Source organism: Siphateles boraxobius, unplaced genomic scaffold, assembly GCF_051911475.1.
Source record: "Siphateles boraxobius isolate OS27281-9 unplaced genomic scaffold, OSU_SipBor_1 65, whole genome shotgun sequence".
Taxonomy (NCBI): domain Eukaryota; kingdom Metazoa; phylum Chordata; class Actinopteri; order Cypriniformes; family Leuciscidae; genus Siphateles; species Siphateles boraxobius.
Window position 1 is genome coordinate 13,906,817 of NW_027509192.1, and position 21,902 is coordinate 13,928,718.

Sequence of the window (21,902 nt, forward strand, 5' to 3'; positions counted from 1 at the left end):
TTAGTTTTATTTGCTGAGGTATTTGAGTTATTTTTATTAGGTTTTTGAGATACTTGGTTTGTTTGCTGATATTTTTTAGGTATTTGAGTTATCTTTTGCGGAGGTTTTTGAGGCATTTGATTTTTCTTTTTTTTATGAGGTTTTGTTTTCAAGGTACTTGAGATTTGATAGAGTTTTGAGGTATTTGAGTTATCTTTTTCCTGAATTTTTAAAACATGAAACATTGTTGTAGCTATTCAAATCATTCATACAGTTGCCGACTCATTACGTCGCCACAACTGGAAAAAAAACTTGAATTTTTATACTTTCCCATTGAGGTCAGACACAACTGTCATGTCTAAGAGGGTGGTTATTTGCTAGAATATGCTTGAGTAAATGAACCAGAACTTATGGTGATAGTCAAAAATCTGGCTACGTAAGATTAGGCTATACTATGCACTTCAGCACAAGTTTTCTGCCTGTGTATAAGAGGTTGCCCACTCTCAACAAGCTTTCACTTTAATACTGTCACTGTACACTTGCTTTCCATTGACATTCGCAGTTACTTTACGGTCTCTGGCACGTTTACGTTTGTGATAGTGTATCTAAACGGTCAGGTCTAGAGGGGAAGGAGTGAGCAAGGGAGGGAAAGAGAAGGGCGGAGTGTTGGCAATTGAGTCTTTTGTTGTTTTTTTTCTTCATGAGTGAGAGTTTGAAAAAGAGAGGTCAGAAATAGCTTGGAACAACAGGCCAGTGTTTCTGCCTGATTTGATTACATTCCTGGCAGTGTGTTTTTATGTTTCGCTCTTGAGGGAGCCGCTGGAAGGTTACTGGAGATCAGCAAACCTGCTACCCCTCCTCTCTCCATCTTCCCGCTGACTGACATTCCCTCCGACAGCGGCCTGACGAGAAGTCTTCAGTTGTAGAAAAGCTTCCTGTGAGGTTAATTGATAATGCCAGCTGCCCACTCCACATCACAAAATTTCGCTGCAGTTCTCCACCACTGAGAGTGGAGGTCTGACTGTCTCCTTCACCACAAATCCTCAGTTTGGGCGGATTCAATCTAAAAAATAAAAAAAAGTTGAAAATTAGTTGAGTAATTTTGCCTCAAATCAATAAATGATGTTTCCAAAACCTCTGGATTCTAAATAATTATCAGAGTTAATGAAGAGCCAATAATCAATTGAATCAAATGTAACATCAAAATAAATGGATTAAAACAATTAATAACAAAATAAAACTGAAATTGTGATATAGCTTTGTGCGATTATAAAATCAATGTAGGGGTATTTAGTAGGGGTGTCACGGTTCTCTGTAAAAAATCGAACTGAACCGTTCTCTACCCACGGTTTGGCACACAGTTTTTCCCCCTGAACATAGCACATACTGGACCGTACAGAAACTGTTACACTAAAACTGTGATAAAAACTGAACCGTGAGAAATCTGAACCGTTACACCCCTAGTATTTTGTCTGTTGCACTGTTTACCATATCGCAGTTCAAATTGCAAAATATCACAAAATAATCTCAATATAATTTTTTTTCAGCCACGTGTAGCCCTATATATAAATATTTTCTCTTTTAAATAAACACTTAAAAAGATTAAATATTATATGTTTACTTGCACGTCATCTGCCCATCAACTGACACCAGAGAACTGTGAACAAGTGAATGTGTTGTTAAATATGAACATTTTAACTTTATTAATCTCAGGGGGTACTTCAAGTACATATTTTACATCTAAGTTGTTCAGCCTGACAAAAGTTTGGGAACCCCTGCTTTAGGTACATTGTCATCCAATGAGCAGAAGCGATCATATCCAATCCCTCAATTCTCTTTGTATTCACAGACAGGTCTGAGACCAGTCACCCACCACAGCATCCAGTAGATAAGGCTCACCATTGTACAAAAACACCTTTATTTTTGGAACTCACAAAAATAAGCATTCTTCATAGTATACACTGTTTGTCAAGAATTAACGGCAGTTAAGTAACGATTATTACCAATTAAGTAAACAACACATAGCCATCCCAGTCTCACAATGGAAACATCAGAGAAATGTTGGTTAATGGTTATTTTTTGTAGCCACTGAATCAGAATTGCTTTTTATGTACTTCTAAACCATAGAGAGCAGTTTGACTACTGAATCCAGACTGTAAGGGAGTGAATTGTAATGGAGAGAATACTATTGGGGAGTTGATGGGTTTTTTTGTGTGCTTTTTTTTAAGTAGGACTCCTACCATGTGAGGTGTGGTTTAGCACTACAGACACTGTGGCCATGGCAACCCAAGCGGGTGGGTGGGTGTATGAGTATATGCAGCTGTTAGGGTGGAGATGAGATATTCTCTTCCTCTCTCACACTCATTCACTCTGATTCTCGTTCCTGTCTCTGATATAAGATAAGGAGGGATTCTGAATGTATTATGTATTATTATTCTAAATTAATCCACTCATGGGCTCTCACTCAGTCTTCTCCCACAATATGTCCTGGGATCACAACCTAACGCTAATTAACTGGAAGTTTTACTTTGAAGGGCAGGAAGTTGCTTTTGGCATAATTGTCATTTAAAAAAGTGCTGCAAAGTGGACAAGCTGGTTGTGCACAAATAAATTAAAACATAATCTTACTGTTTTGACAGATAGATATTGTATGTGATGCATTCATATTTTGAAAAATATATACAATGTTTTGGGGGGGTTTTTTGTCCATACAATGAAAGTTTATTGTGTCCAATGTTGTTTTGGATGTCATCGACCTTTGATGTTGTAAATGATGACTCTTTATGCAAGAACAATGAGACCGTGTGCTCGTAGAGACCTATAATTCAGTGATAAAAGTGTCTGCTAAATGATAAACGTGTGTGTGTGTGTGTGTGTGTGTGTGTGTGTGTGTGTGTGTGTGTGTGTGTGTGTGTGTGTGTGTGTGTGTGTGTGTGTGTGTGTGTGTGTGTGTGTGTGTGTGTGTGTGTGTGTGTGTGTGTGTGTGTGTGCGCGCTTCTGTTTGTGCTGCTTCAATGTGAGCATCTGTATTTGGGTTTTCTTTTCCAACCCCGCCTGACTGTTTGTTACTCTGCCCCCGTGCTTGTTAGGAAAATCATGTCTGTAGACTTTCAACTTGATCATAAGGAATCAACATAAAACAGACTAAATCACACAAGAACCTCTGCAGATGAGAAGAGCTCCGAAAAATGTTGAAGACATGATATTAACACATTAGATTAGTTTGTGAGATCCAATGAGTTTAAAAAGGCCAAATTGCCATATGGTTGAGAGCGAATTTCGGTTGGAGTTGGAAAAGAGAGAGAGAGAGAGAGAGAGAGAGAGAGAGAGAGAGAGAGAGAGAGAGAGAGAGAGAGAGAGAGAGAGAGAGAGATGATGGTGGATGTTCTACATTGTGGGGTATTTTTAGTGTCTGAAGAGCCTCTTTTTTGCTTTTTCCCAGAGACAAGGATGCATAATATCTGTCAGCTAGCATGGCAGTAGTTTATCAGTTATATATCTGCTCAACTCAGTGTGGTTCTTTTTAACAGCAATGCCATTAACACTCTCTAATAATCTTTTCCTCTTTTTTTCTCTCACTCTTGCTTTCTTTGATATTCAGCTTTAATTAGCACTTTTAGCAACAGCACTGTAAACTAGTATGCCTTACTCTGGAAATGGCAGTTTCCGATACAATAGTGAAGCTGACTAGCCTATCTAGACTTTTTTTTTCTTTACTTATCTAGATATTTAAAATATATTTTTAGATACTTATACAGTAGCAGTGGTGCTGCAATTAGACAACCAGATGCATTTCTTTCTTCTTCTTTGATCCCTAGCTGGCGCTTGGTCTGGATTGGCTCCTAAGCCAGTACGCTGCTGTGGGTGCCAATGGTTCTCGAATCTCATTCACGAGGCGTTTCCATGCGGGACGATCCAAGGCGGTCGTTCTAGCGTCGTCGATATTTAATCTGCGATTTCTGATGTCCTCCTCAACCTGTTTGAGCCACGTTTTCTTTGATGCCGTTCGCTGGATTCTCCACTGGGAGGGTCGGTTACGCCAGAGGAGTTGGTGTGGTAGTCGGCTCCCACTCATTCTGCAAACATGGCCAAACCATCGCAGTCGTCGTCTTTGGATTTGTTCCTCGATCAATGGTTGCTGGCATCTGCGCCGGATGTCCTCATTTCGAAGGCGAACTCGAAGTGATACTCACAAGATCTAGCGCAGGCATCGCATTTGGAAAGCTTCGAGTTTGTTGAGGTCCGCCTTCAGCACCGTCCACGTTTCGGATCCGTAGAGTAGAATCGGCAGGAGTAGCGTCCGGAATAGGCGAATTTTGGTAGGAATGGAAATATTGGTTCGCTTCCACACACCACTCTAGCGAGGCGAATGCTGCGTTTGCTTGACCAATTTGACTGTGGATCTCCGCCGTAGCCGTAACTTTCTTCTCTTCAATCAGTAACCCTAGGTATTTGAACTTCTGAACTTGCTCAATCTGGATGCCGTCAAGGTGGACGTTGGCCGGTGATCCATCTATTGTCAGTACCTTCGTTTTGTCAACGTTAATTTTCAAACCATATGATTGGGCAACGCAGGCGGTCTCGTAGAGAATGTCCGTGGCTTCGGCATCGTCCTCGGCCAGCACGCCACTGTCGTCGGCGAACATAAGATCCGTTACTGATGAGCCATGCAGGAGCTTGATGACTTTCGGTGAGATGTGCTCGAAGATCGGGACGATGATGGCCTTCTTCCATGTCGTTGGTATTTTCTCCGTACGCCAGATGTTTTGCAGGAGAAGGTGTACTCGCTGGCGAAGAACGTCGCCACCAGCCTTGATCGCTTCTGTGGTGATCACATCCACACCAGGCGCTTTGCCATTTTTCAAAGCCCGGGTGGCCGCCTTTACCTCTACGAGTGTCGGTTCGGCCTCTGATGGCTCGATTTGTGGCTGCTCCACCGGGGGTCCTTGTGGTGGGTCGTGATTGTACAATGTTTCGAAGAACTCCCTCCAATGTTGTAGACGCTCCGTCGATGATCGCACAAAGGTGCCCTCGGCTTTTCGGATGGAGCCAATGCTGCGAAACGGTTGGATAGTGCTATTTGGAATTTTGTCTTGCGAACGGGATCCAACAAACATTTCCAGTCTAGCTTGGCTGATGGACGAGATTTGCATTTGGTTCTGTGTAGTCGAAGCTTGATCACAGCGCGCACAAGGTAGTGATCTGATCCACTGTCTGGGCCGCGCATCGAACGGACGTCCTTGAGTGATGATCGGAAACGAGAGTTGATCAGGATGTAATCCAACATCGCTGAGTCGCTGCCAGTTGGATTTCGCCACATAAGTTGGTGTTTCTTTGGATGTTGGAAGTGGCTATTCCCAATGATGTAGCTGTTGGCGCTGGCTAAGGACAAAAGGCGCAGACCATTATCCTTGATCACACCGTGTACAAAACGATCCATTGTGTTCTCCCAACCAGATCGATCAATGCCAATATGGGCGTTGAAATCTCCAGCCAATATGATAAGTTCGGTCTGCGGAATCGAGTCCAACGTAAGGGGCAGTTGGTTGTAGAAATCGTTTTTGGTCTGGTCCGGGTTTGTCTCGGTCGGTGCATAGACGGCGACAAGGTGGGTTTTGATGGTGCCATCAATGGGAAGGACCGCGAGTCGATCAGAGATCGGCTGGAACGAGACGACACTTCCGACTGCGCAGCGGGTAACCATGAATCCGACTCCCGCCTCTCGTTTGTCCCCACCAGAGTAGTATAATGTCATCTGGTCGTCGATAGATGGCGGTTCAACGACCATCTGCCCTGATCCAACGAGCCGTACTTCCGATAGTGCTGCGATATCAATTTTGCAGCTCAGCAGCTCCTTGGCAATGATTTGTTTTTGCCCAATGTGGTGACCGGTTCGTACGTTCCATGCAGCGAATCGAATTTCCATTTTCGGCGTGACGATCTTTCTTTGATTTCTTCGGCCAGTAGCATATTTCTCACCAGCATCCTGATTCCCCAATGCTGGCGCATCGGCTGCCCTGGATGCGGTAGCACTCAACGTAGAATTTGATTCGTGGTTGTCCATCGGTTTCGTGCCTAGTTTCCCTGGTTTCCCAGTTCTGGCCACCTCGGCAGGGCGACCACCTTCCTCCTTTTGCAGCCGGGCTTAGGACCGTCCTTTGCGGAGGTCCTAAATGCACTCTAAGAGAGTGCATTTAGAGAGACACATTTTGTGGTATGTAACCTCTTTATGAACTTAAGAATGCCCTTTGTGCAAATGACTTGCACATCTGATTAGGATCAGGTAAACCTGAAACCAGCATAATTATATGGGGAGTACAGTTAAGATCAGTAGTTCTTTAGTTTAAGCATGTTTGGCACATCCCTGCCTATTACAGCAACAATATTACATTTTATAGATAGTTCAAGTTTCACGATTTATGATAATTAATGGAAAAAGTTGGTCCAAGCTGGTTTGGATGATTGACCTTAAACAGGTGGTGCATAGACCTGGTAGACCATCTTCCCTGCATTTCCATCATGGTCACAGTTGGTTTTGTGCTAATTTAGTTGTTACCAGCTGAGCAGTGATGCTGTCTAGTTGAGCTGGAATGATGCTTTAATGTAATCGATTAAGTCGATTATGCACTGTTTATGTTCATCCCTAATGCCCTGTCATGTTTTACACAAAACAAAACTCTAGAACATATGCTAAAGGTTAGTATGGTAGAATTTTGTTTTTAACAAGCGTGACAACCCCGTTCTATAACCAAACTGACACCTGCACATTTTCAGGACTCACAACTGCATTCTCGACAAACCCGCGCTGAATGAACGGAACCGCACTGGACAACTTGTTGTCTGCCACGTCTTATAATGTGAGAGCCACTGTGAAGTGTATAATCATGACGGATTTAGTTTACTCACGGAGATTGAGAAATTATTTGTTCCACCGGAGCTGCAGTGGGTGCGAGCTACGCCCTTTATGGGGAAGCTTGTTCACCAATGAAGTCTTGCCGTTTCAACTAGCTAAGAAGCATTATTGTGATACCAGCCCACCAGCATTCAAAACACTCCTATTTTTCATCAAAGTAGGTCAACCTGTTAAGGGCACCTTGGCTAAAATGGTGGCAACACTTACAATCAGCTGCCATGTTTATTGATCACCTCAGACTAGTGTGACCGTGTATTTCCAGCCAGGTTGTGAAGTGATCTGAGACAATTTGCTGATAGGCAGCACGACAACGCAGAGAGTCAATTTAATGAGAATCTCATCTTGTGCCCACTTCATGTGCTTCTTCTGCGATATTCTTTGAGCCCCCTCCTCCGACAAGGCCGCCAACCTCTCTTAAAATACGGTTGACCCAATTACAGCACAACGGTGTCTGCCGTTTTATCAGACGACCGAAAAATCCTCTCAGGGTCCCAGTGCACTCTGATGTAACTAAGAAGCCAATATCTTGAAAAGATTTGACAGTTATCTTCGTCTCCGGGTCAACGTGACATTGTCATTTGCATTCAGAACTAGAGCAGGGATTTTCCACTCTATCTACCCATACGTCCTTTCCATACAAATGAATGGCTTCAAAACCAAATAAATGTGTTTGTTTGATCAAAAAGCCTGACTGAATGATCAAACAAGCAATCGTGTTTGGGATCATCAGGATTTGCCACTCTGTCCTGGTTTAGCTGGAGCGTGTATTAATTTGGTACATCTGTAGAAGTCCTTAAGGACTCAGTGTTGTAGGGAGGGGCCAGATGTGCCAAAATATCTTAAAATAACCTGACTAACCTTCCTCTTCTACTACTGAAAGATTAGAGTTACCAGGCAAGAAGTCTGGCTGTTTATTGATGGTGAAGTTGGTTATTTTTTGTGTTAAAAATATTAAGGTTAGGGTTAATGTATTGTAGCCAAGTTGGACATGGACTCTATCAATCCTATCCAAGTAATCCTATCAATGATATCACTTAACCTCAATATCAACCTACCATTGCTCTTTGATTTTAGCTGTAGGTTGGACGGAAATGGTAGGTTGATAAGAATGGCTAGTCATAGTGAGGGGGAAAAATGGTGTGAAGATGCTTAAATCTTTATTGCAGCATAGCAGTGAAGACCCAAGCTAGACTAAAGACCCACACTTGAGTCAAAACAAATGCAGTTTTTAAATGTGTTTACCACACACAAAGTTCTTGGTGTAAATTAAGAAATTCAAAAATTGTGGTTTCTTTGGTAATAAAGCTCCTGCTTTACACCGTCCGAGATGGTTATTGATGCCCTGCTCCCGTTCTCACAGTATTGTAAATTGATGAACCTTATCCAAATGGCAATAGTGATTTTTTTGGAAAGTTGTCCATCGCTGCGATACATTTTGGGGTGATGCTGTTATTCTAAATACAGTTGAGTGGGAAGTCAGCCTGTAATTTCTTACAGTATGTTGTTCCTATACCAGCAATGTCCTACTAGGGTAAACTGCATTAAGCATGATACACTTGTGAAGATATTATATGATGGTACTCATTCACAAGTCATTCTACTCATTGTTGGACAAGGATGATCAAATGATCACCAAATTTTTGCAAATTTTTTATTTTTTTTTTGCTTTATAGATTATGAACAGGAATCCTATACAGATGCCTTTATAATATCGATCCACAAAAGAAGCTCTTTGTTTTCCAGTCCCTGGAAGGCAGAGTATTGTGTGCATGTGGTTCATCCTGTCTCATATTTCTGCTCTACTCACAATGCACTTAAATCTCATGCTTAATGCATACAAAACATGCACCCTTAAGATAGATTGGACTCCCTTCCGTTCCTGCAGCAACCCACAGTACAGGAATCGCAAATGAAGCAATGGCAATGATTCTGGGGTACAGGATAAATCAGACAAGCTTCTTTATGGCTCCTGCATTTATGAAGGGTGATTAATGTGTGTATGGAGAGGCAAGCTGTTTTTAAATCTATCTGATTTATGTTTTTTTCAATTACTCCCAGTCTTATGACTCTGATGACATCCATATTAACAATCTCACTTGCAGTTTGGCGTTGTGGGTGGCTGTGGCGTGGATCTAAATGCACTGTTAACATCAGTAATCGCTTACCATAAGAATGCTAAACAGTGGTAGTGTCCAATGAATTCAGTAAGATATTGCTATTCGTTTACTGGAGTGTTTTAGCATGACAGTCCATTACTAGAGTGTTCTGGATTTGCTAAGGAGTTGCTACTGTACGTGGCTGCGGGGGGTTACTGAAGTTTTATGGGTGGTTGCTAGGGTGTTTTTAGGCAGTTGCTAAGATGTGATTGGTGTTTTTTACGCAGTTTGCTTGGGTGTTTTCTAGGGCCTTCGCTAAGCAGTTGTGAGGGTATTATAGGTGGTGGTTACCATGTTGCTAGGCATTTGCTTGAATGTTTAGGGTGGTATTTCAAGGCAGTTACTAGGGGATTGATTGGTTGTTGCTAGGGTGTTATGGGTGGTTGCTTACTGGCCCAGGTCTATATAACCCAGCCCTTAAATTTCTATGAAATTATAGTATCTGAAATGTTAAACTATGATTGCTGGTGTCTGCTGTAAGTTTGATTATGGCTTCCACGAATCCAAGGTACATTTCTTCCAATCATTTTCTTGCTATTTCTTTCCAATAACTTTCAATAGAAGTGGAGGGAAAAAAAGGCTACAACATGAAACAAATCACAAGCGTGTACTGATATGTCTAGATCGATAAAAGTTACGTGAACCAAGACAGCAGGTGAAAAAATAAGCGAAGAGAGATGGAGCAGGAAATTACAGGGATACAGTCCAATAATGAGCCGCTTTGGTTCGGTTTCTTCAGATGATCCCAGTGATCTGAATGCCGGGGAGTGAGAAGTTGAATTGGGTTTGAGGAGATAAAAATAAGTTCTCCTGTGAGGGGAAAAATCTGTTTCTTCTCAATCGTCTCATTTATTTTGTGTGTTTAGGTTGGGCAGAAGGGGTACCTAAGGAATAGTTCACTAAAACATATATCATTCCAAACCTGTATCTGTATGACTTACTTTCTTCTGTTGTTCACAGAAAAAATATATTTTGGAAAATGTCTCAATGTTCTCAACGGTAAAAAACAGTTCTTAAACTGACCAACATTAGGGTGAGTTAATGACATAATTTTTTTGGATTAACTTTCCCTTTAATCGTAGAGTATTTATTTACATGCTTAAAGAATGCCTCATCAGATTTAACTGGACATGAGCTCATAATGAAACTTTGGGTCAGAAATTCACGTGTGATCTGTGGAAAGTCATTGGTTAAAAAGCAGCATTATGTCTAGTGCATACCAGAGCAGCTAGGTAAAGTGGATGATCACCGTGATACGGGGCTCTTTTTTGTTTGTGTGTTTGAGAGGGAGTGTGCTGTAGTAGATCGCCCTCATGTCTCCATATCTCAATCTACCTCAAAATATCCTGTTTGTCTTTCCAGACTAAAGTTAGCTCAGACAACCCTAAATGGATGGAGGGTTTTCATTTGACCAAAATATGATGTAAAGAAGAACAAGACCTATGATAATCCCTCCATTTATTAAACCTTCGTCAATATTACCTTTGATATCGCCCTTCCTTTGTTGCGGAGCCAATGTTTATAATAAAAGTAAGTCTCATAAAGATAGGCCTTGTTTAAACCAACCATCACAGTCTCTCATTGCTAGCAGCTGGCTGGTGATGTTTACAAATCACAGCTGGAGGTTCTTGGGTCCATCTTCCAAAGCCGTCCAGGATTCTTGCTCCGGTTCCGAGTACAAACGCTTCCAGATTATTTCTCTATGGGGCCTGACTCTCATACCAACTGGGGCATGAGAAAATGGTTTGGGAGTGCACATAGACGCACATTCGCACATAGTGTGGTCATTAGCGTAAGAATTTGTGACTCATTGCTTTTAGATGTTCAGAGAGGGAGGGCTATTTTAACATCTGGCAATACTGCCATTAAACGTATTAGGGAAGTTCTTAACAATTAAAAAATGGTAATGTCTGTCAGTCATGTGCGTAAACAGAATGCACATAGCAACACATATTGAATGGTTTAGACTTAACAGAAGACAAATTTGTACGGGCTGACATCACCGAAAGGTTCTAGATGAACTGTGGCTTTAGATGTCATATGCCCAGACCAGCCATGGACTAGTCATATTGTACACAAAAATGGCGAGAGCTGATTGATTTTGCCAGACACAACCTGGCTTTTAGCAGTTAAAATCTGATTAGCTGCATCCCCATTCAGAGGCTGCATCCTTTAAAGGCTGCATTTGAAGGCCGACAAAGAATAGAACAAGTGAATCCTTTGCAGCCTAGATTCATTGTGCACCTGTCACGACTGGATTTTTTCGAGAGAAAATGCCAAATCACACATTTAAAGTATTGGGTTTCAACTTACTTTAATATCTAACAATACAAATGCAAAAAAAAACAGAAAAAAGTTCAAATGTTGGCTTATATCTTGCTAAGATGGGTTTTTATTGATGGTTTATTCTCTTTATTATGTACGTAAATGGACCATATTTAGACAGGTTGTGAACAGCTGTCTCAATCATCCGTAGGCTAGACCATCCCATTTAACAATACTCAGTTCGACCTTTGTGGATTTATAAGGCGTGGCCTTTGAAGTCTGCGTCCTTCAAAGGTTGCAACTTCTGAATTGAGACACAGCTATTTACTGTCTTTGCTCAATTTCCTGGAGTCGAGGTGAACAGGTTTTTGACACTGCTGGAAAAAAAGTAGTTTTTACAAGTTCTCAGGCTGCTTCAACAAGGACTTCTGAACAACACTTAAGAAAACTGAATTAATTGACCCTTCGCAGGGAGCTTGATTGACAGGTGATCTGACCAATCATACTTCGCCATCCGCCATTTTGTCCGACAAAGCAGTCAGGAGAGTTAGTAGATTAACATGGGAGGATTTGAACTTGGTTAAAACAACATTCCTTCTTATGTTCATTCATGTTTATTTGATGCTATAAATGAACTAGAAGGAAGAGATGATCGGTTCACGAGCAGCTTTAACTGAGGCTCTACAGCGATCTGTCACGACACATTAAAGAGCCATAAAACGGTATTTATTGTTTAAATTTCTTTTTAAAAATAACCAAATTTGAAAGGTGAGACTTTGTTTAATATGTTTAATATCAAAAGTAACCGAAAAGTAACCTGGTCTGTCCTGTCTGTCAACGTATTGTCAGTCTCCTCTATGATCCGCGATGTATTTTTCACTGCGTGAGAACATGGTGGGTGCGTGAGAGCGGCTTAGCTCTCTCATTACAGAATGAAAGTAAAGAGCAGCCCCTCACAGACGACTGCTGTCACATACAAAACACAAATAAGATCCAGGCCTGACCTCTCTCGATCTCCACTGTTGTCGCTCCTCCTTTTATGCTTCCGCTCCTCCGTGAGAGATACGAGACCGGTGCGTCGCGCAGGTGTCGCTCATTATCACTCACGCCACCGGCCATGCGCCGTTCTCTCATGGCTCTCGGCCTCGTCCTGCTCGCCACAATGATATTATCTAATATAATATTAGCTTATTTTAATGCTTGTTTTGTCTTATTTTAAATAATTTATGTCATCTTGATCTTGGAAGTTTTTTTAGGCCCGCTAGTGGGTCCCACTCCCCTGGTTGAGAACCACTGACATACATTTCTTAACATTAAAATGTGTATGTTACTGTAAACTAACAATATAAACAACACTTTAAAAAAAAACTTATTAATTGTAAAAAATGTATAAGTTATTCATAAAAATTGTAATTTAAAGCAATCTATATGGCACAGTCATGTTGAAAATAAGCTGCAGTGTAAACTAAACTTTATGCTGATGGTCAAATGTCTAGATAAGCAAAATATGATGAACTCATGGACCTCAATCCTATACCTATTCAGGTGCGAAGAACCAGATAGCTCAGAGTAGGGCTGTGCAATTTGGACAATAAAAACTCTTTCATACATTTTTTTTCTTATCAATATTGCGTTTTAAAATAAATGTAGGCCTAGATTTTAATCACGGTTTTGAAACAGTATTTCCTTACACATATACTTTTCCTACTGTCTATATTTGTGTGCACCATATCTTTGCATAAATTATACACGATTGGAGTAGGCTATTTCTTTGTTTGTTTTTTAACCTTTTTATATGTTGGGCAGTTCGCAAATTCCCTTTTTTATAAATTTTTATTCACCTGGTTCGGCATGTCCCATTGTATTTCTATGTAAACATGCCCTATATGTATGTCTTTAACCATTGTGCTTCCGTCTTTTGCAGCAGCTCGTGCATGCCACTGCGTATATATGCACTACTCAAGGTAAAAACTTTTTAAAAATGCATCAATAAATCTGTGTTTTCAAGCGCAAAAATGCACTCTGTGTGAACGTTTTGCCGCAACGATAGTTTGACATTCTTGAAAACTACTTGGCTCTATGATCCATCATCTCTCCTGTATCCAAAATATATTCCCTAACCACGGATGTTTATTTATTTATCCTGTCTTGAATTCACCTTTCCTGTTTCTGTGCCTCCTTACATGTCTTAACGATATAAATCTTTGGCGGAAAAATCGTGCTTTCTGCAGTTTGGAAATTGCGCATGCTCACTTCGCGATTTTATTACGATTTTGATAACTCGCACAGCCCTAACTCAGAGTACACTCCCCTTCCAATCACACACTTTTTAATGAATTCAGGTCTAGTGGCCTCTGGGGCTCTGCTCTTTGCTTTTGTTATTACTGCAAATCACCACACCACAATCCCTACCAGATGGCCCCATCTTCTCCCTCGGCCCAATTGAATTGCCAGTTTTTACGACTGCATCCCAAAGCATGTTTTCTTGCATCTTTTTGTCTACATCCAGAAACTTCTTGTTTTTTTTGTTGTTGTTTTTTGCAAATTCAACAGCATAAATGAATTTGACCACTGTTGTGGAGAAGCTCTGGCTTTGTTTAGGGAGTATGCCCTTGAGAGGCACTTTAAAGTCCAACGTTAAAAGCAGATGATGCTCGGAAAAGCATCATGTCAGATTTCATGTCTTTTGCAGAGGCGGGACTGGTTAATTGGGTGATCTTGTTGAACTTTTTTGCTAGGGTCACAGACAAGATACGTTTTCGTAAATTCACTGAAGCGACTAAACTAGAATAGAAAAGATAAAATCTAAATTAATATGAAGGGAAATTTATCAGCAAATAGAATTTGTCATTTTGCAGTCCTAGTAGAAGTTACGTCAAAACTAGAGATTTCCAAATTAAAGATGTGGATGGAACGAGTGTAGTATTAAAGTTATATAAACAGCTGGTTACCTCATCCCTTTTACAATTCTTCTGGCAAACCTCCACCACCCCAGCACCACCTTTTAGTCTCTCTGATTAAATCAATCCCAGGGGGTGGTGTTTAAGGAAAGAGTTTGGGTTTCTTTTACTTTTTCAATGCAGACAGCAAATCAAATCTCTTTACAGATTATTATTATTATTATTATTATTATTATTATTATTATTATTATTATTAAAGTTCTAAACATCTACACTTCTAGTTCGACTTAGTCTAGATATTTATAGAAATTAGATATTTCCTACTGGGAAGTTTGTATTTATGAGATGGAATTTCATGTCACTTTTGTCAGAGAAAGATGGCAGTGTACCATCTCTTAACAAACTAAACAAAAATACATCAAGGTTTTTAACTCTTTTACCTTTAAGTATTTTGGTATTCTGACACGTTTCTCCCCAACTTCCATATTTTCCAACTTACGACTTTGTGGTGCCATTCATGTGCGCTGAACTCGAAATTCGATCTTTCCAACATGACTTGAATGCACCAATTTTACCTAATTTAAATCCATTCCCTAAATGTTCCATCACAATCATTCAAAAGTGTGAAAAAGTGCATAGAGTTTTGGTTAATTTTTATATTACTGTTGTGATTCCTGCTTTTCCGGTGTCCCCCAGAAGTCAATTATAAGTGCATGTAGAGAGTCACATGCTGTTTAGGGGTTGAGCAGTGTGAGAGGTGGAATGCTTTGAGCCTGGCTGGAGGTTCAGGAAGAAATGAGAGGTATTTGGCAATGTTTGTCAGTGTCACGCAGGGCTAGAAGGAGAAATGGGAGTGCCCAGTGTGGATTTACTTGAAAGTTGTAGACGAGAGATTAAGGGGGCAGGTGGTACCTTGTTTTGTTTGCCCTCTCACAGTCTTTCTTGTTCCCCATCTCTCGGACTCAGTGTCATATATGAGCAATTGTTGCCGTCATTTGCATTGTGCACACCCATACATCAGGAAAGTCAGACTATTGTTCATACAGTTCAGCTCAAGGGTCAATAATGTATGAGATGAAAAAGACGAAAAATCAACTTGGCTTATTTGTTTCATATGTTTTTTAATATCATTTCAAATAGATTTATTCAAGGTTAAAGTTAAAAACTAAATAAAATATCATTAAGTTTTGGGCGAGTTACACCATATGACATTTTACAACCTGAACTAACTATTTTCTAATTTCATAGAAAGGTCCAATTATATGATATTTTAAAAGACTTATTGACCTCACAATAGCTAATTATTACTCACATGCAGCATTTGGCAAGTTTTAATTCTGTTCTCGAGTGTATATGTGTGTGTGGTCTCAGTGGGACTTCTCATCTGGTACATAAAACCTCTGCATGTCCCCTGTGTGCCCTACTTGGAATGAAAGGACTATACAGAGCTATTTTCCCTACTTATTATTAAGTGAGTGTGCGCGAACGCAAGCTTGGTCACTGAGTGAGAAGATAATGTGGACCCCGTTCACAAGTCTATTATCAAAAAAACATTAGTCCTCTCTGTCTTCTGTTGAAGTATATCCGGGCCCTGCTCAGATACTATCAGACACATCTTACTTTATACTCTAAATCGCTTCAGCTGGACTGTCTGATTGAGATTCCTGGCTGTATTACTGTTCAGAATGGTCTCTTTGATGGTCTTTTTAGTATTTACTTAACATTTACAGTACAATCTAGTTTTATTTGATTCTATCATAATGTTTGATCTTGCTTGCGAGTCTGGTCTTTATTATTATCCTAATCTCTTTTGCAAGTCACATCCCTGGCATTAATCTGATCTCAGTTACGTGTCTGATCACTGCTCTGAATCTGGTTTCTCATCTGAGACTGATCTGTTACAAGTCAAATCTCTGGTATGAATCTGATATTTATTGCGATTCAAATCTCTTATACAAAGCTGATCTCAGTTATGAGTCGAATCTCTAATCTGATTCTGATCTCAGTAACAGTTTTGATCTCTGTTAGGAATCATCTGTTCTGTTATAAATGTGATCTCAGTTAAAAGTCCGATCTTTGCTTTGAATCTGATATCTTGTAGATCTGATATCTGCTCTGAGTCAGATCTGTTACAAGACAAATCTCTGTTATGAATCTGATCTCTATTGCGAGTCTGATCTCTTTTATGAGTCAAATCTCTTATACAAATCTGATCTCAGTTACAAGTCTGATCTTAGATGCGAGTCAAATCTCTAATACGATTCTGATCTGAGTTACGAATCAAATCTCTGGTACAAATCTCCTGTCAGTTGCAAGTCAGACCTCTGCTCTGAATCTGATCTCGGTTGCAAATCTGATTTCTGCTCTGAGCCTGATGTTGGTTATGAGTCTAATCTCTAGACTTGTTGCTGGTCTCTATTGACGTCTTTGAACTGCACTGTAGGAGCAAATCAACCATACTTCCATGATTCCCAAATGTTATGCTTGCTTGGTCTCAGTCTCTCTGTAACCACTTTTCCTACTTTTTTAAAACTTGAAGGTTTTTCTCTTGTGCAAAGATTAAATTTCATAGATGTGAAATTTAGTAGAGTTTGAGTGAGCTTAGGCTAAACACCCAGTTGGCAGGAGAATCTTTTCCTCTGCTCAGTATTTAAAGGGCAGTGCTGTTCTACTAATCTAATAACTACATTACAGACGCCTCTTGACAGTAAGGAGCTCATATTGTAAGCCTACACAAAGCTCTGATCTCCCTCTCTTATCTTCTGTGGCAGGCATATTTCATTAATCAGTGCTAGAGCTAAACTGAATTGCAAAAACTTGCATTCACATTTACTTATATTCCAGTTAATCTAGATAAAAGCATGTTTTGATGTAGTTGTGTGGACCTCAAAGAATGAATGGGTGTAGGGGTGGGCGATCTGATGATTTTGGGAAGATCGCCCACCCCTAGGTGGGTGCTGATAGTTTCAGAGAAATTGACAGATTTATTTCTTTACAGGTGTGCTAGTGGGTGCTCCCATTCGAGCAGCAGTCACGATGGTGGCCCTGTCGCTGAAGATTTGCGTGCGACAGTGCAATGTGGTCAAGACAATGCAGTTTGAGCCCTCAACTCCGGTTTACGACGCCTGCCGGATTATCAGAGAGAGAGTTCCAGAGGCCCAAAGTGGACAAGGTGAGGTATTACAAAGTCTGTAAATTTGCACGTTAACACAGACCAGAGATGGGACGAGCTGGAAGACGAAAGCAGATGTGCCAGCAGATACTGAACAAGGCACAACAAGCTCACTGTTCGCAATGCTCAAAATATTGGAAGAAAAATATAAGGTAACACTTTAATTTAGAATCCAATTCTCACTATTAACCAGTTGCTTATTAGCATATATTACTGGGATATTAGCTGTTTGTTAGTACGTATAAAGCACATATTATTGCCTTTTCCTACATGAGCATATGCTACAGGCCATGATCCTTAATCCTACCCTATAATACCTAAACTACCTTACTAACTATTAATAAGTAGTAATTAGTTATATTAGTATTTAGGCAAAATCCGTAGAAAATAGTTACTTAATAGTGAGTCTAAATTTCACAAAAATCGGCAGAGCTTGACAGAAGTTTGGATTTGAGGCTAAATGTTTATACCAGCTGCTTCACATCAGCAGATTGTTATTTTATCCATCATGTCAAAACTTGGGCGGTAAAGTGTTACGCTATGTGCAACCTCAGCTGATCACCAGTTCTGCTTCAGACTGAGTCGGATAGATAAGTGCATTCTCTCTCTCTTTCCATCGACACTCAAGTCATCAAACCGCCACAAACTCAAACATTAATGCTCTCTGCTCGTGGGAGCTTGCAAAATGGGCTTGTGTGCGCTATCAGCTCAATAGAAGTCATCACTTCAGGATGAGTCTACAGCTCTGTCACTCATTGTACATTCATTATACGCACAGCTACAGTTATATGACTGCCGTGGCCGCAATGAATTGGATTAATCTTATAAATGTCAATTGTTTCCTTTTGGAAATTGACAAATTGGTTTGTGGTTTTATGAAGAGTTGGATATTTATCATGACCATATTTGTAGACCTAAGAGGATCACTTTTATTACGTGTCTAGTTCCATGGGGCAAGGAATTGTTTTAATTATGTAAAAAAAAATATTGCAGCATCAGATTACGGGCTCTTCCTGTCCGATGATGACCCCAGGAAAGGAATCTGGTTGGAGTCAGGGCGCACCCTTGATTACTACATGCTGCGGAATGGGGTAAATCACGTTATTAGACTAATCTGCATTCTCTTCAGACTTTTGTAAAAGTTTTTATTTCCACTCTGATTTTAAGCTTCATTTCAGTGGTTATTCTTGTCATGTACAGGACGTCCTGGAGTACAAGAAAAAACAAAGACCTCAGAAGATCAAAATGTTGGATGGAACCATCAAAACCATAATGGTGGATGACTCCAAAACAGTAGGGGAGCTGTTGGTCACCATCTGCAGCAGGATAGGTGGGTCCTTCCTTGATCTATATTTGACAGAAATGTTGTGCTTAGAAGGTACCAGGCTGCAACAATGAGAGTTTTCAAGGAATAACATACCTAACATACCATCTATCTATATCTATCTATCTATCTATCTATCTATCTATCTATCTATCTAAGTGTGTCCATCCATCCATCCATTTTCCATCTATCATCTATCCATCATATAAGTTTGTCCGTTCATCCATCCATCTATCATCTTCCCATCATATAAGTTTATCCTTTCATCCATCCATCCATCCATCCATCCATCTATCTATCATCTTTCTATCATATAAGTTTGTCCATTCGCTCATCCATCCATCCATCCATCCATCTATCATCTTCCCATCATATAAGTTTATCCTTTCATCCATCCATCCATCCATCTATCATCTTTCTATCATATAAGTTTGTCCTTTTATCCATCAATCCATTCCATCTATCTATCATCTATCATATAAGTTTGTTCCTTTCGTTCATCCATCCATCCATCCATCCATCTATCATCTTTCCATCATATAAGTTTATCCTTTCATCCATCCATCCATCTATCCATCATTTATCTATCATCTTTCTATCATATGTTTATCCTTTCATCCATCCATTCATTCCATCCATCTATCATCTATCTATCATATAAGTTTGTCCGATCATCCATCCATCCATCATCCATCTATCATCTTTCCATCATATAAGTTTATCCTTTCATCCATCCATATATATATCATCTTTCTATCATATAAGTTTATCCTTTCATCCATCCATCCATTCCATCTATCTATCATCTATCTATCATATAAGTTTGTCCGTTCATCCATCCATCCATATTCCTTCCCATCCATCCATTTATCTACCATATAAGTTTGTCCGTTCATCCATCCATCCATATTCCTTCCCATCCATCCATCTATCTACCATATAAGTTTGTCCGTTCATCCATCAACCATATTCCTTCCCATCCATCCATCTATCTACCATATAAGTTTGTCCATTCATCCATCCATCCATCCATCTATCATCTTACCATCATATAAGTTTATCCTTTCATCCATCCATCCATCCATCCATCTATCTATCATATTTGTATCATATAAGTTTATCCTTTCATCCATCCATCCATCCATCTATCTATCATCTTTCTATCATATAAGTTTATCCTTTCATCCATCCATCCATCCATCCATCCATAATCTTTCTATCATATACAGGTCCTTCTCAAAAAAATTGCATATTGTGATAAAGTTAATTATTTTCCATCATGTAATGATAAAAATTAAACTTTCATATATTTTAGATTCATTGCACATCAACTGAAATATTTCAGGTCTTTTATTGTTTTAATACTGATGATTTTGGCATACAGCTCATGAAAACTCAAAATTCCCATCTCAAAAAATTAGCATATTTCATCCGACCAATAAAATAAGTGTTTTTAATACAAAAAAAAAGTCAACCTTCAAATAATTATGTTCAGTTATGCACTCAATACTTGGTCGGGAATCCTTTTGCAGAAATGACTGCTTCAATGCGGCGTGGCATGGAGGCAATCAGCCTGTGGCACTGCTGAGGTGTTATGGAGGCCCAGGATGCTTCGATAGCGGCCTTAAGCTCATCCAGAGTGTTGGGTCTTGCGTCTATCAACTTTCTCTTCACTATATCCCACAGATGCTCTATGGCAGGCCAATTGAGCACAGTAATACCATGGTCAGTAAACCATTTACCAGTGGTTTTGGCACTGTGAGCAGGTGCCAGGTCGTGCTGAAAAATTAAATCTTCATCTCCATAAAGCTTTTCAGCAGATGGAAGCATAAAGTGCTCCAAAATCTCCTGATAGCAAGCTGCATTGGCCCTGCCCTTGATAAAACACAGTGGACCAACACCAGCAGCTGACATGGCACCCCAGACCATCACTGATTGTGGGTACTTGACACTGGACTTCAGGCATTTTGGCATTTCCTTCTCCCCAGTCTTCCTCCAGACTCTGGCACCTTGATTTCCGAATGACATACAAAATTTGCTTTCATCCGAAAAAAGTACTTTGGACCACTGAGCAACAGTCCAGTGCTGCTTCTCTGTAGCCCAGGTCAGGCGCTTCTGCCGCTGATTCTGGTTCAAAAGTGAATTGACCTGGGGAATGTGGCACCTGTAGCCCATTTCCTGCACACGCCTGTGCACGGTGGCTCTGGATGTTTCTACTCCAGACTCAGTCCACTGCTTCCGCAGGTCCCCCAAGGTCTGGAATCGGTCCTTCTCCACAATCTTCCTCAGGGTCCGGTCACCTCTTCACGTTGTGCAGTGTTTTTTGCCACACTTTTTCCTTCCCACAGACTTCCCACTGAGGTGCCTTGATACAGCACTCTGCGAACAGCCTATTTGTTCAGAAATTTCTTTCTGTTTCTTACCCTCTTGCTTGAGGGTGTCAATGGCCTTCTGGACAGCAGTCAGGTCGGCAGTCTTACCCATGATTGCGGTTTTGAGTAATGAAACAGGCTGGGAGTTTTTAAAAGCCTCAGGAATCTTTTGCAGGTGTTTAGAGTTAATTAGTTGATTCAGATGATTAGGTTAATAGCTCGTTTAGAGACCCTTTTCATGATATGCTAATTTTTTGAGATAGGAATTTTGGGTTTTCATGAGCTGTATGCCAAAATCATCAGTATTAAAACAATAAAAGACCTGAAATATTTCAGTTGGTGTGCAATGAATCTAAAATATATGTAAGTTTAATTTGTATCATTACATTATGGAAAATAATGAACTTTATCACAATATGCTAATTTTTTGAGAAGGACCTGTAAGTTTATCCTTTCATCCATCTATCTATTCATCCATCTATCATCTATCTATCATATAAGTTTGTCCATTCGTTCATCCATCCATCCATCCACTGTCTGTCTGTCTGTATTTGGTATGTCAGTATTGGATGTTTAATTGTGCATGCTAATTTTCTTTTTTACATTTAGATTAACGTTTTTATCTAATGCTCTAAACTTAATCTTTAAAAACACTAATAATTTAATAACAGTTTAATGTAATCTTTAGCTAATTTCAAAGTAAATATTCATTTTTAATACTGTACTGTACATTATAATATTGTGAAGCCTAAATTCACTTGTAGCATTTAAAATGATTGATTTTAGTTTTTAATGTTTTATTTGTTAATTATTTAAACTAA

At 39.9% G+C, this 21,902-nt stretch overlaps 1 protein-coding gene across 1 annotated transcript in view; it reads left to right on the plus strand.

Moving 5' to 3' along the window:
• tln2b (talin 2b) overlaps nt 1-21,902 on the plus strand; it is a 154,979-nt gene that overhangs the window by 51,209 nt on the left and 81,868 nt on the right. The window contains exons 2-4 of the mRNA XM_077211108.1: nt 17,212-17,385; nt 18,379-18,476; nt 18,586-18,715. Coding sequence (XP_077067223.1) covers nt 17,250-17,385; nt 18,379-18,476; nt 18,586-18,715 — 364 coding nt within the window. The 5' untranslated portion in view covers nt 17,212-17,249. The remainder of the gene's footprint in view (nt 1-17,211; nt 17,386-18,378; nt 18,477-18,585; nt 18,716-21,902) is intronic.